Source organism: Bubalus bubalis, chromosome 4 (genome assembly GCF_019923935.1).
Source record: "Bubalus bubalis isolate 160015118507 breed Murrah chromosome 4, NDDB_SH_1, whole genome shotgun sequence".
NCBI lineage: Eukaryota > Metazoa > Chordata > Mammalia > Artiodactyla > Bovidae > Bubalus > Bubalus bubalis.
Window position 1 is genome coordinate 42,658,209 of NC_059160.1, and position 15,532 is coordinate 42,673,740.

General features: G+C 35.1%; 1 protein-coding gene across 11 annotated transcripts in view; it reads left to right on the forward strand.

The window, feature by feature from the left end:
* The window catches only part of DNM1L (dynamin 1 like), a 64,169-nt gene that overhangs the window by 42,484 nt on the left and 6,153 nt on the right, over window positions 1-15,532 (forward strand). For all 11 annotated transcript variants that reach the window (XM_025283489.3, XM_006055599.4, XM_025283486.3 and 8 more), the window contains 8 exons: window positions 2,287-2,449; window positions 2,841-2,961; window positions 5,488-5,619; window positions 6,812-7,018; window positions 10,335-10,455; window positions 10,678-10,833; window positions 11,064-11,153; window positions 14,238-14,330. In XM_025283489.3, the coding sequence (XP_025139274.3) occupies window positions 2,287-2,449; window positions 2,841-2,961; window positions 5,488-5,619; window positions 6,812-7,018; window positions 10,335-10,455; window positions 10,678-10,833; window positions 11,064-11,153; window positions 14,238-14,330 (1,083 nt within the window). The remainder of the gene's footprint in view (window positions 1-2,286; window positions 2,450-2,840; window positions 2,962-5,487; window positions 5,620-6,811; window positions 7,019-10,334; window positions 10,456-10,677; window positions 10,834-11,063; window positions 11,154-14,237; window positions 14,331-15,532) is intronic.

A 15,532-nucleotide genomic window follows, 5' to 3' on the forward strand; every position in this document is an offset into this window, starting at 1 on the left:
ATATGGGAAGAACTGTGTTTTTATGTCATCTGTGTCATCATTGCCTAAGTACTCATTATGTAGAACATTATGTACAAGACTTGTATTGAAGTGAATAGCGTATCCTTACATAGGCATGTGCTTAGTCGCTCAGTTGCATCTGACTCTTTGCAACCCCATGGACTGTAGCCTGCGAGGCTCCTCTCTCCATGGGGATTCTCCAGGCAAGAATGCTAGAGTGGGTTGCCATGCCCTTCACCAGGCGTCCAAACCCAGGGATCAAACCAGGTCTCCTGCATTGCAGGTGGATTCTTTACTGTCTGAACCACCAGGAAAGCCCTACATAGGCATAATGGAGTGATATTTTAATATAAAATAATGTTAGGTGTTTTTTGTTTTTTTTTTTTACTGTTTTGTAACTTTGCTTTCAAAGAATTATATTACTCTACAGTATGCCTTCACTTATAATTGGAGAAACTGCATATCAGCCTATCATCACAGGTAATTGGTTTCTGTGTGGTATTATGAATATGATTTCAACATTGGAATCTATAAACATTTTATAATGATTCATTCTTTGCTGCATATTCTAGGCTACTGTGAAGCAATCATTTCAATTATACTAGGCTATCATAAAGCAATCTTATTGCTACTTCATTATCAATGCATGAATTGTTATATCTTTAAATAAATATGAATTTCTCTTTCACATTATCTTTTCATTTTTTGTATTTAGTGTCAGTAATGTATAACAACTAATAGTGTTTTGTATCATAAGACGGTATTGATGTAGGTACTGATAGATGAGATATCTTGTAAACAGATGACATAAACTTAAGTATTGACAGAGTACATACTGTAAATGTATTTTCCTTACAATTTTCTTACCAACATTTTCTTTATTGTAAGAATACAGTATATAATACATATAAAATATATATATATTGCCTATGTTGGTATAAGGCTTCTAGTCAACAAGAGGATATTTGTAGTTAAGTTTTTGGGGAGTCAAAAGCAGATTTTCAGGTATGTGAATGGGTCAGTGCTCCTTAACCCTGTGTTATTCAAGGATCAACTGTAGTCTGTTAGGTGTGTAACAGCATTATGTCTAATAAAGCAATGTACATACCTTAGTTAAAAAAATACTTTATTTCTAAAAAAAATGCTAACCATCTGAACCTTCAGTGAGTTGGATGTTATCTTTCTGATGGTGGAGGGTTTGAAATATTTCAAGAACTACTAAAATGTGATACAGAGGCACAGAGTGAGCAAATGCTATTGGAAAAATTGGCTCCAATAGACTTTCTTGTTGACACAAACCTTCAATATGTAAAAAATGAAAAATCTGAAAAATGAAATAAAACAAAGTGTGCCTGTATATCTGGAACTCTGTCATGTCTTACAAATTTATAGCTACCATCCTGAGCTAGCCACTGTCATCTCAGCTGGATTACCACCATAGTCTCCTAAAACATCTTCCTCATAATTTATTAACTAAGCAGCCAGAGTGATACTGTTAAAGTGAAAATAAGACTGTGTCATTCTTTGGCTCAGAATCTTTCTAGAGTCTTCCTATTTCACTCAGAGTAAAAGCTTATGTTCTTAAAGAGATCTAAAGTATCTACTTGACCTCTCTCTTATTACTCTTCTAATTCCTTTTGCTCCAGTCAGTCTTCTGCCATTGTGTTCAAGTGTTCATCCTCCAGATAGCTGCCTGTACCTCTCCCTTATCTCTTTCAGTTTGCAGTCATTCTCTTACATGTCATTGTCTGGGTGAGGTCTCCCTGATTACTCAATTTAAAAGCGTAATCCAATTTAAAATAATACTTTAAAGTATAAGCTTTAACCTAAGTATTCCTTAGCCTCTTGTTCTTTCTTTTTTCCATAGTCTTACCACCACCTAGATACTATGTATAGAAGTGTTTATTACCTCTTTCGTATCACTAAAACTCAGTGAAGGCAGGAAATTTGGTCTTTGTCTTATTCACTACTGTGATATAATCTGATATATGGAATAGTACCTGAAATATAGTAGGTTGTCAATAAATATTTGCTAATTGAGTGAATGAATGAATTTGTCTCTAGACAGTTAACACTGACCAATCCTTAACATGGCAGATGTTTAATATTTGCAGGAGTTACATTTTGAGACTTATACATATTACCAAATTTGTATGTACATTGAAGTATATAAATTCATTTTAATTATCTGTAAATGGAGTAACACCTATATTCTGTGCATTAAATGGGGGAAAAAAGCTGAGTTGATTTTTATTACCTGTCCTTGATTATCTCTGTTTTGTTCAGGTGCCTGTAGGTGATCAACCTAAAGATATTGAGCTTCAAATCAGAGAGCTCATTCTTCGGTTCATCAGTAATCCAAATTCCATTATCCTCGCTGTCACTGCTGCTAATACAGATATGGCAACATCAGAGGCACTTAAAATTTCAAGAGAGGTAGATCCAGATGGTAAGGATGGATATTAATTTTTAATGAAATGTTTGGTTAACAGAGGTGAATCTGCCCTCAAGAGAGGAGTTTATAATTTTTAAAAGGAGTATCTCTAGCTAATAATGCTTTTCTATTTTACTTACAGTATCAAATAGAAATTTTGATGGAAATGGATAAATTGCTATACAGGCTAGGCAAAATAGCTAATAAAAATTATATGTGAAAAAGTTTTAAAATTAAACATGATTAAAATTAGTTTAGAAAAGTATTTGTAAGCAAAGGTTAGAAAAACATTACCAAAATGATGGCAGAGGTAACATTAGGTGGGATTATATAGTAGGATTTTCCTTTATTAATACTTAAAAGCTTAATTTAATGGGTCATTTCTTTTCATTTTTGCATTTACCAGGTCGCAGAACCCTAGCTGTAATCACCAAACTTGATCTCATGGATGCAGGTACTGATGCCATGGATGTATTGATGGGAAGGGTTATACCGGTCAAACTGGGAATAATTGGAGTAGTTAACAGGTGAGCAATCAAGATCACAGCGTTCTCATTTCAAAGCAAACCTAAAGTTTTTGATTGAGTCTGAAATGTGATACTGTCCCTATATTTTCCCCTTTTACTATAATCTTGGTATTGTTAAAGAATTCATTGCTCTAAAGGAAGAAAAGAGATTCACTAAAACCCCCTGTAGATAGTTTTAAACAGAAAATGTTTATGAAGTAAGCAGTGCCACAAAATGGAAAAAATTAAATGGCTAGGCTTAAAAAAAAATCCCTGTCTATTATGTTATGTATGATGAGCACACTGTATTAGAAAAAAGTATTATTTAGTTTACATCCAGTCAAGAAAGAGTTTTTTAAGGTGGTAGTATTTTAATAGATTGATGTAACCCCTAGCATTAATGATTCTATGCAATTGCCAGGATGTGACTTGGGAGACATTTTATTAAAGGTATCCTAATAATACCTAAAGGTAACTGAAATTAAAAATTATGAACAGGAAACTGATTACTATTGAGTGTCTACTTATGTTTTGGACACTCTACTGTGAGAAATTTGCAAATGGTATCTCTCTGAACCTTCCCAGCCTACCTGAGAGCTATTATATTAGTCTGTTTTACAATCAGGAAACTTACTAAGTGATACATTTACCAGTCACATGGCTGGTGAAAGCAGAGCCAGATTCAAATGAAGATCTTAGTCCAAAACCTTTATAAAATAGGAAGCACTGAAACTGTCATGAGGTCAGGGTTCTACTCCCAGTTCATCCACAGACTAGGTGTAATGTGGGTTTAAATGATTCCTAACATCTTTGGTCTCAAACTTTTTATAATGAAAATGTTACTAATTGATGTCTTTATACTTGTCTGCTTCTAATCACATGTCTTTCTCCCCTCACCCCTACTGTTGTTGTTGTTTTTTTTTAATTCCCATTATCTCTTTTCAAGGCAAGCAAGTGTTATAAAAGTGTTGTATTTGTGGATGGCTACTCTCCAATTTAGTTTCTTGTCCATGGATAAAATACACAGTTGATTAAGACACATGTATTTTTACCTGTTACTTAAGAGTACTGCTTTTGACTGTGGTTAATGGTAATAATGTAGCCTACGTTATTCAAATATTGCTTACTTAAAAGTTACACAGTTTGAATCTTGGCTGAATTACTTAATATGTGACCTTGGGTAAATTAATCTCTCTGGGCCTTCCTTACTTTGTTATAAAATGAGACAATACCTATTGCATGGAATTGTTTTGAGAATTAAATAAAACAGATCACGTCAAGCATTATAGACAGTTCCTGGTGCCATCATCATCAATTTTAGGCTATCATTGTCATCCTCCTCACCATGCGAACTACTTCAGTCCAGTTCAGTTGCTCAGTCATGTCCAACTCTTTGCGACCCCATAGACTGCAGCACGGCAGGCCTTCCTGTCCATCACCAACTCCAAGAGTTTACCCATACTCATGTCCATTGAGTCAGTGATGCCATCCAACCATCTCATCCTCTGTCGTCCCTTCTCTTCCTGCCTTCAATCTTTTCCAACATCAGGGTCTTTTCAAATGAATCAGCTCTTCGCATCAGGTGGCCAAAGTATTGGAGTTGCAGCTTCTGCATCAGTCCTTCCAATGAACACTCAGGACTGATCTCCTTTAGATGGACTGGTTGGATCTCCTTGCAGTCCAAGGGAACTCTCAAGAGTCTTCTGCAACACCACAGTTGAAAAGCATCAATTCTTCGGTGCTCAGCTTTCTTTATAGTCCAACACTCATATCCATACATGACTACTGGAAAAACCATAGCCTTGACTAGACGGACCTTTGTTGGCAAAGTAATGTCTTTGCTTTTTAATATGCTGTCCAGGCTGGTCATAACTTTCTTCCAAGGAGTAAGCGTCTTTTAATTTCATGTCTGTAGTCACCATCTGCAGTGATTTTGGAGCTCAAAAAAACAAAGTCAGACACTGTTTCCACTGTTTCCCCATCTATTTGCCATGAAGTGATGGGACTGGATGCCATGATCTTAGTTTTCTGAATGTTGAGCCAGCTTTTTTACTCTCCTCTTTCACTTTCATTAAGAGGCTCTTTAATTCTTCGCTTTCTGCCATAGGAGTGGTGTCATCTGCATATCTGAGGTTATTGATATTTCTCCCTGGCAATCTTGATTCCAGCTTGTGCTTCATCCAGCCCGTTTCTCATGATGTACTCTGCATATAAGTTGAATAATCAGGGTGACAATATACAGCCTTGACATACTCCTTTTCCTATCTGGATCCAGTTTGTTGTTCCATGTCCAGTTCTGACGGTTGCTTCCTGACCTGCATATAGATTTCTCAAGAGGTCAGGTGGTCTGATATTCCCATCTGTTTAAGAATTCTCCACAGTTTGTGGTGATCCACACAGTCAAAGGCTTTGGAATAGTCAATAAAGCAGAAACAGATGTTTTTCTGGAGCTTTTTGCTTTTTTCCATGATCCAGCAGGTGTTGCCAAAGTACTTAGTACCACAGTTTACTTTAGTTGAAACAGTTTTGTTATTTTTTCAACCTTAGGAGTCAGCTAGATATTAACAATAAGAAGAGTGTAATTGATTCAATCCGCGATGAATATGCTTTCCTTCAAAAGAAATACCCATCTCTGGCTAATAGAAATGGAACAAAGTATCTTGCCCGGACTTTAAACAGGTAACATTTTTTTTACCTTTTGGAAAATGAGATGTTTTTGGTTTGCCAGTAGGTATCTGAGACCTTTGATGATCAGTTCCTTACATTTTTATAATGTGCTTGTCTATAAAATTTCACTTTTTGTTTCTTGTACAGTAGGTTCTTATAATGTATTTATTTTTATTGAGGTATGTTCAGGTATGTCTGACTCATTGCAGCCCCATGGACTGTAGCCTGCTGGGCTCCTCTGTCCAGGAATTTTCCCAGCAGGAATATTGGAGGGGGTTGCCATTCCTTACTCCATGTGTTCTTCCCAACCCAGGGATCAAACTTGTGTCTCTTCCATCTCTTGCGTTGGCAGGTGGTTTCTTTACCACTAGCGTGCCACCTGGGAAACTCTTTTATTGAGGTAGTCGGGATTAAATCATCATGTATTCTAGGAATGTGCAAGTGATTTTTAAAATACATTAATCATGAAATTATTTACAGTCATTGTACTTAATGATAGAAATAGATGGCAGTTGACTTCAGTTCCATTTTGTATTTCAGGAACTGAATTAAAATTTATAATTTTCACATAATCATGTCCTAATTAGGATGTCTTCTAGTCCTGTTCATAAAAAGGATGTAAGCTGTATACCTTGAATTCTTAATACCCACTGATGGTATTAGATCATTCAAGGGATTAGAAGAGCTTTCTAGATGATTTATAAACAACTTAAGTGAAAGCTATTTCCCTCTATTGTTGTCATTCAGTTGCTAAATCGTGTCTGTGTCTTTGCTTATTCCCTAAATAAATTAAAGGTGGATGGACAGGGATCTTAACAAGATTGATTTTCACTGTGCTGAGTACCTATTGTAAAAGATAAGTCAGAAACCAAAATAATGTAGGTATAATTAGATTGTGTAGCTTACTTTCTTTAAGGTAATTGTAGTAATAGAGAAAAAATTTTTTAAATTTATATTTTTCTATCAGTTGTTACCATTTATTGGATTGAAGGCAAATTTAAAAGGTATTTTAACAAGACAGTTTCCTTCGTGTCATTTTTTTTTCAGACTAAATATTTATGTCTAGTCTAAAACTGCATTATTTCCTGCCAAGACAAGTTCTTTGACAGGGTTCCCCATTATTTGCATTTTTAAAATTTGAGCTGCTTGGATCTTCAAAATACACAATTTTACTTTAAAATTCTTCCTTTCTAACCTTTGTTAGGTTACTGATGCATCACATCAGAGATTGCTTACCAGAGTTGAAAACGAGAATAAATGTTCTAGCTGCTCAATATCAGTCTCTTCTAAATAGCTATGGTGAACCTGTGGATGATAAAAGTGCTACTTTACTCCAGCTTATTACCAAATTTGCCACAGAATATTGTAATACTATTGAAGGAACTGCAAAATATATTGAAACTTCAGAGCTGTAAGTAAGAAATTTCTCTATGGATTTGGCTACCTGGATTGCTAGGTTAGATAAAGAAGAAAGATAAAGATCTTTTGTTACAGTGACTTTGAGATTATCTGATTATGATTTATTATCTGTAAAACAGGAATATCATTTTGTAGAAATTATGAACAATATCTGATAGGTATGTAAAATGCTTTATAAAATATGTAAAAATATGTAAAACATGGTAAAGTTTCAGGTTTTTTTAAAAAACAAGACTTTAATTGATAAGTATAACATTTTCTAATTTAAAAAAGTTTGTTTCTTTAATATGGACAACAACATTGTTCATGAAAAAAATAAAAAAATGCAGATAAGTAAAAAGAGTAAAGTGTAAGGATAAAATTCCTTTTAATTCCATCATCCAGAAATAATCCATTACTTTGGCATTAATCTAGACATTTTTCTATGTATTTATAAAACATATAAATGCCTATAATACACATCTTTAAAAATCAGATGCTACAGAATCATTTCTTTAAATCAACTTGTCACAAACAACTAGTAGAAATTGCATGTTTGTATTTTCAACCTTAAGATTTACATAGTAGTTTACTTTTTAGACTTGTTCAATGAGTCCCCTACTCTTGATAGTTTGCTTTCAGTTATACACAAATATATACAATGTTGTGATGGACTATCTTTGGAGCATGTATCCAAGTAAATTCTTAGGGTAAATTTCTAGAAGTAGAATTACTAGATCAAAAGATATATCACATCCTCAAAGTCTTTTATCATTGCTATATTAGTAGTGCGTGCTAAGTCGCTTCAGTCGTGTCTTGCTCTTTGCAACTCTGGACTGTAGTCCACCAGGCTCCTCTGTCCAGGGGATTCTCCAGGCAACAATACTGGAGTGGGTTGCCATGCCTACCTCCAAGAGATCATCCTGACCCAGGGATCAAACCTAGATCTCTAACGTCCTCCAACATGTTAGGAGGTCTCTAACATCCTCTTGCATTGGCAGGCAGGTTCTTTACTACTAGTGCCACCTGGGATATTAGTAGTAGATTGTATTGTTTTACTAGTAGCAATATATAAGAATATATTTCTCTGAACTCTCACCTTTAAAAAGCCTTTTAATTTTGAAAAATAACTAGATTTCTAGCAAGTTACAGATAAATGTACAGAGAGGTCCCATTCACCCTTCACCCCACCTCCCCCAGCACTGACATCCTGCATATCTGTAGTACAATAACAAAGCAAGAAAATGGACATTGGTACAATCCACAAAGTTTGTTCAGATTTCACCAATTACACTTCATGTGTGTGTGTGGGTGTACAGTTCTGTGTACTTTATGTGACCCTGGTAGCCTTCTGTGTGAGTTAACTCCATAGAATATTTATATCTTTGTAATTATCTAATCAAGCCTCATTAGAACATTGAAGAGAGACCATTTATATCTCTTTCAAGGACTGGAGAGCTCCATAGTTAAGAATGCATTTGGGTTGGGCTGTGAATAGAATATGGGGAAGGCCGTAAGCAGTAAGTAGAAGGGTATTTTAGGCTTTGGAATAGCAAAGAATAGTTCAGGGGGAATTTGGAGAATGGCAGGTACAGTGATGGGATATAACAGGAAGTAAGGCAGGAAAGATGTCTAATAAGAACAAGACTGTGGAAAGTGTAATATGTCAGAATTTGAAGAGCTTCCTACTATAAAAAAATGAAAACATTTTTGGTCACAGGAGTTCCCCACTTTAGAAGGGTAATTCTGGTCATTATGGAAACTATTTGGAGAATGTAAAGGTTGGAGGCAGAGAGACTAGTTACTGGTAATTTTAACTATTTTAAAGTATAATACATACTATTAAGTATATTCACAATATTGTACAACCATCAAATAGTATCTATTTCCAAGATTTTTTCATCATCCCAAACAGAAACTCTGTATCAAGTAAACAGTGATACCTGTCTTCCTCTCTTCTCCTAGCCTATGGTAACCTCTGACTTACTTTCTGTCTATGTGAATTTCCCTATTCTAGTTATTTCATATAAGGAGACTCATACAATATTTGTCCTTTTCTGTCTGGGTTATTTCACTTAGTATAATGTTAGGCTGGTACCTTCTACCTAGGCTACTGTAAGAAAGTAGTGAATAGTGATGGTAAAATAGAGAAGAACGAATGATGTGGGGGGATATATCATATTTGTAAAGTTTCAACTGGACTTGAATGAAAAAAATAAAAGATAATACCAGGATTTCTAGTCATTAAGATAGGAAACACAAGGTATCCAGTATGTAGGCCTAGAGATTTAATTTGTTTAAAGCAGGGATAAGCCCATTGACTAAGAATCATTTTTATATTTTTTAAATGGTTGAAAAAAAATTGAAAGAATTTTTTATGTAGTGTATATGTAAAGTTCAAATTTTAGTATGTGTAAGTTTACAGGAACATAGCTATGCTTATTTGTTTACATACAGTCTGTGGTTGCTTTTGTGCTCAATGGCAGAATTGGCGAGTTGTGACAAAGGCCTGAAAAGTCTAAAAGTATTTAACTGGCCTTTCATAGAAAAAGTTTGCTGATCTCTACTCTAGATTGTGAATAAATAGAAATTAGTTCAGTCGCTCAGTTGTGTCTGACTCTTTGCGACCCCATGAACCGCAGCACTCCAGGCCTCCCTGTCCATCACCAGCTCCCCGAGTTCACCCAAACGCATGTCCATTGTGTTGGTGATGCTATCCAACCATCTCATCCTCTGTCGTCCCCTTCTCCTTCTGCCCTCAATCTTTCCCAGCATCAGCGTCTTTTCAAATGAGTCAGCTCTTTGCATCAGGTGGCCAAAGTATTGGAGTTTCAGCTTCAACATCAGTCCTTCCAGTGAACACCCCGGACTAATCTCCTTTAGATGGACTGGTTGGATCTCCTTGCAGTCCAAGGGACTCTCAAGAGTCTTCTGCAACACCATAGTTCAAAAGCATCAATTCTGCGCTCAGCTTTCCTTATAGTCCAACTCTCACATCCATACATGACCACTGGAAAATATCCTTAAGGAGCGCGTGGTCTAGTTGAAAACTAGAGCAGAGAAAAATGTTTAGTTGTTCTTAGTTAACTGATGTTTTCTGACAGTACAGTTTACTCTGTGTGTGCATGTGTGCATGCATATATGAATGCCTTTTGTGAAATGACTCCCCATTAAAAAGATTAGAGTAATTGGTTCATAATACAGTTGAGAATACATGGAAATGGTCTAAATGTAGTTGTCCGTCATCTTAATGCTTACAGAAAGACTTCTAGTTTGTAGTATCTTTCCTTTTAGTAATACTAGAAATCATATATTTCATTGACTTTCAGATGTGGTGGTGCTCGAATATGTTATATTTTCCATGAGACTTTTGGGCGAACCTTAGAATCTGTTGACCCTCTCGGTGGCCTTAACACTATTGACATTTTGACTGCCATTAGAAATGCAACTGTGAGTATGGTTAACTTCTAGAATGTTTTGAAATGAGGTTAAAGATTATTTTTTAATCCATATATATTTTTTAATGAATGGTGCAGTTTGTTATTTTGCTCTTATTCTTGAAATTAGGAAGTACTTTTCATGAAAAAATACCAAAAAATGTGATTTATTTTAACCTTAGGGAAGAACCAAAATTATATGTAGCTATAAGAGCTCATAATTTTATGTTTTTAGGGTCCTCGTCCTGCTTTGTTTGTGCCTGAAGTTTCATTTGAGTTATTGGTCAAACGGCAGATCAAACGTCTGGAAGAGCCCAGCCTCCGTTGTGTGGAACTGGTTCATGAAGAAATGCAAAGGATCATTCAGCACTGTAGCAATTACAGTACACAGGTACTGAGAAATGTAACAGTTTCTATTAGGTAGTAAAAGACATGAGCTGATGGTTTCAAGGGGCAGGAGGAAATATAGAAGATGGGCTTAAAGTTAAAATTTTAGTTCCTTATCTAAAAGTGATATTTGAAATAGTATAATTAAATATAGCTTCCAAATCTGGTTTAGTATTTCAGTGATTAATTTTCCTTCAAACCAAACAGACTGTTTCTTACTTCCATCATTTATAGGAGTTGTTGCGGTTCCCTAAACTTCATGATGCCATAGTTGAGGTAGTGACTTGTCTTCTTCGTAAACGGTTGCCTGTTACAAATGAAATGGTGAGCTATTATTTCATAAATCATTGTAGTCACTGTTAATAAAATCATTTTGTGTACTTCATGAATTTAGGCATAATGTTTCCCAGTGTATCAAAAAGAAAAATGAATTTCAGTCTTATTTCAAAGGAAACTTCAGTAGTTCTGGTATAAAAAGCATTTTTCCTTATATTTTAGTCATTGTATTCAGGTTAGCTTTATTATATATATGGACTTCCCAGGTAGCGCAGTGGTAAAGAATATGCCTGCCAATGCAGGTAGACCCAAGAGACACAGGTTTGATCCCTGGGTTGGGAAGATCCCCTGAAGTAAGAATGGCAACCCACTCCAATATTCTTGCCTGGAAATCCTATGGACAGAGAAGCCTGGCAGGCTACAGTCCATGGGGCTGCAGTGAGTCAGACATGACTGGGTACAGCTCAATAAAAATAAATAAATTATAAGAACCTACTGTACAAGAAACAAAAAGTGAAATTTTATAGACAAGCATATTATAAAAATGTAAGGATTAAAAATGTAATCAAAAGTCTCAGATACCTATTGGCAAACCAAAAACATCTAAGTTTCCAAAAGGTAAAAAATGTTACCTGTTTGAAGTCTGGACAAGATATTTTGTTCCATTTCTATTAGCCGAGAGGGGTACTTCTTTTGAAGGAAAGCATATTCATCACTGAATGAATCAGATACATTCTTCTTGTTGTTAATATCTAGCTGGCTCCTAAGGTTGGAAAAATTAACAAAACTGTTTCAACTAAAGTAAACTGTGGTACTAAGTACTTTGGATGGTGAGGAGGAGGACAGTGATAGCCTAAAATTGATGATGATGGCACCAGGAACTGTCTATAATGCTTGACGTGATCTGTTTTATTTAATTCTCAAAACAATTCCATGCAATAGGTATTATCTCATTTTATAACAAAGTAAGGCCCAGGGAGATTAATTTACCCAAGGTCACATATTAAGTAATTCAGCCAAGAGTCAAACTGTGTGACTTTTAAGTAAGCAATGTTTGAATAAGGTAGGCCACATTATTACCATTAACCACAGTCAAAAGCAGTACTCTTAAGTAACAGGTAAAAATACATGTGTTGTAATCAACTGTGTATTTTATCCATGGACAAGAAACTAAATTGGAGAGTAGCCATCCACAAATACAACACTTTTATAACACTTGCTTGCCTTGAAAAGAGATAATGGGAATTAAAAAAAAACAAAACAACAACAACAGTAAGGGTGAGGGAGAAAGACGTGTGATTAGAAGCAGACAAGTATAAAGACAACCATTAGTAACATTTTCATTATAAACAGTTTGAGACCAAAGATGTTAGGAATCATTTAAACCCACATTACACCTAGTCTGTGGATGAACTGGGAGTAGAACCCTGACCTCATGACAGTTTCAGTGCTTCCTATTTTATAAAGGTTTTGGACTAAGATCTTCATTTGAATCTGGCTCTGCTTTCACCAGCCATGTGACTGGTAAATGTATCACTTAGTAAGTTTCCTGATTGTAAAACAGACTAATATAATAGGTATGTTGGGAAGGTTCAAAGAGATGCCATTTGCAAATTTCTCACACTAGAGTGTCCAAAACATAAGTAGACACTCAATAGTAATTAGTTTCCTGTCCATAATTTTTAATTTCAGCTACCTTTAGGTATTATTAGGATACCTTTAATAAAACGTCTCCCAAGTCACATCCTGGCAATTACGTAGAATCACTAATGTTAGGGGTTACATCGATCTATTAAAATACTACCACCTTAAAAAACTTTCTTGACTGGATGTAAACTAAATAATACTTTTTTCTAATACAGTGCACTCATCATATGTAACATAATAGACAAGGATTTTTTTTAAGCCTAGCCATTAAATTTTTTCCATTTTGTAGCTCGACTTACTTCACATACACAGAGTCGGATACGACTGAGCACAAATAGATATAGCAGCATTGATCTAATGGAAAGTTGGTTTTAATCTTCAGCCTGGTAAACTGAGCCTTTATATAGCAAGTTATTTTTTAACTTTGATGTATGTTAGGATAATTTGGCTGTTTGTACAGCTTGCTTGTTTGATGACCTAATGTCATAATATCATGGCTGCTGTCCTTAAAAATAAAATCCTGAAATTGGCGTAAATATGAGATAAGCATTTGAAATTGTCCCTATTGCCTCTAATTGTTGACTGTTTCTTTTTTTCCTTTCTGATCTCTAAAAGTGCATTTGGGTCCTTGGCTCAGGGTGGTGAGCCCCAGTGGACATTTACTTGCATGTACTTTACAAGTACAAAACCATCCTTGGAGTATAGGTGTAAGTGCTGCTGCTTAGCTGTTTCCCTGGCAAGCATAAGCACGAATTGAGATGAGTGAGAACATGATTAGCCTGATCTTGGACTCTACCCACTGATACCAGAGTCATCAGAATTTCATTGAAATAAATCATTTTCACTGGTTTTGATCTTTTAGTGCTGTTCTGATACCTGAGATTTGTCAGGACAGTGAAATGAAGGACTTAGTTTAATCTCTCTATAATGCTAGAGTATAATTAATTCCAACTTTCCTTTTTGATTATTGTCCCAATTAGGGTTTTGAACTACATATATTTAAACTAGGTGCTTCATAATTAAGGCTAGTCAATTAGGTTAGCTAAGGCCTTTAAATGTATCCTTTACCCAAGTAAAGTTAACATCTTTACCTTATATCTGATTCTGTAATGTTTTATTATTGAACCCGAACTTTTGACATGGAATAGTGGATGATCTAAGGTTTTTATTTAGGAAAGTTTGGAAGTTAAGTAGATAAGTAGATAAGCATTAAGTAGATAACTTTTTCCCCCCTAACAGTATACGTCTATCTGCTTCAATGTCAGAAATGCAGTCTTAGATGCTGAAATATAAATAATTTAAAAGAGAGAGCAAATTATTATTTGGTATAAGATTTATCAGTTGGAATATAATTATCAAATATTTATTTAGGCATGTTTCCTGTACGGTCTTTCAGAATTTATCTGTTAAATAAGTTTATATGTTTCCTAAATTAAAATTAGGTTGGCATAATATTGTATATAGCCTAATTTTATTTTTTTCTAGGTCCATAACTTAGTGGCAATTGAATTGGCTTATATCAACACAAAACATCCAGACTTTGCTGATGCTTGTGGGTTAATGAACAACAATATAGAGGTAAATACAATTTGAATTTGTGTTTTTTGAGAGAGAAAATCTGTTTTAGATCAATTATATCAAATTTACTGAGCAAGGAATAAGTATAAGACATTTATGTACCTTATTATTGTCACATTCCAAGAATTATGCTGAGGGCATTACATTGTTTTCTTAAATTTAATCCTCAAAACCACCTGGAGGCATTGTTCTTATTTTCTGCTTATGAAACTGTAACTCAGAGAGGATCTGGGGCTCATTGATCTAGTATTTGTATTTGAAGGACTGCCTGGTTCCATTTCAGTTAACTGTTGTTGCAGTTTATTAGACTGAAGTATGTAAAACAGTGGATGTTTAAACTTGTTTTTACTTGATTCTGAAAGCTTTGAAGCAAACAATCCAAGAATTAGCTAAATTAAAGTGTATTTAGAAGAACAGTACTGTTTCACCACTACTGTGGTTGCTGCATTTCATGGATCCTTTCTTTTTTCCATTTGAGGTTAATGTTGTAGGTTGCATAAGAACTCAGAAGGAGCCAAGGCTGATGGATAGAATGATTTATCTGGATGCATTTTGTTCTATGCCATTTTTATACAAAACAGTAAAATTTTCTGCTGTTTCATAGTCCAGGAAGACCTGTCTCTCTTCTGTAGCAAATTTTCTCTTATGCACATGGGTGGAGAGAAAATTGTAAACATGGAATTTGGGAACTGCAAGGGACCTTTTAGTTAAAAAGATGAAGAACCCAAGACCCACAGCTGATAACAGCTATTACTTTACTGCTTATTTTGCTGGACACTGTTAGAGGGGAAAAAGCACCTTCTCTTTAACAGGTACAGGGGAACTGTTTTTTAGTTGCATAGTTGAGGTAACTCCTATTGTCAGAAAAAATTCCAGAAAATTGCTGTGGCCCAGCTTCAATCTCTGATTGGAGAACTAAGGTCTTGCAAGGTGGGTAGCATGGCCAGAAAAAATTCCAAAACACATATAAGTAAGGCACTTTAAAACACTTAAGAAAGTGGATTATAAAACAGTTATCATGTTAAAAATTGGCATGTAGACACTCTAAGATAGGAGTTAGTTCTTGTAACATGGAAACCTTCAAGGAAAATTTGTGCCTGAAACAGTTTTTCTAATACTGACAAGGTCATTTATGATATGATTTCAGATCAGTATTTTTCTTACAAGTGAATGTCCCTGATTTTAATGACTATGTGTCAGAG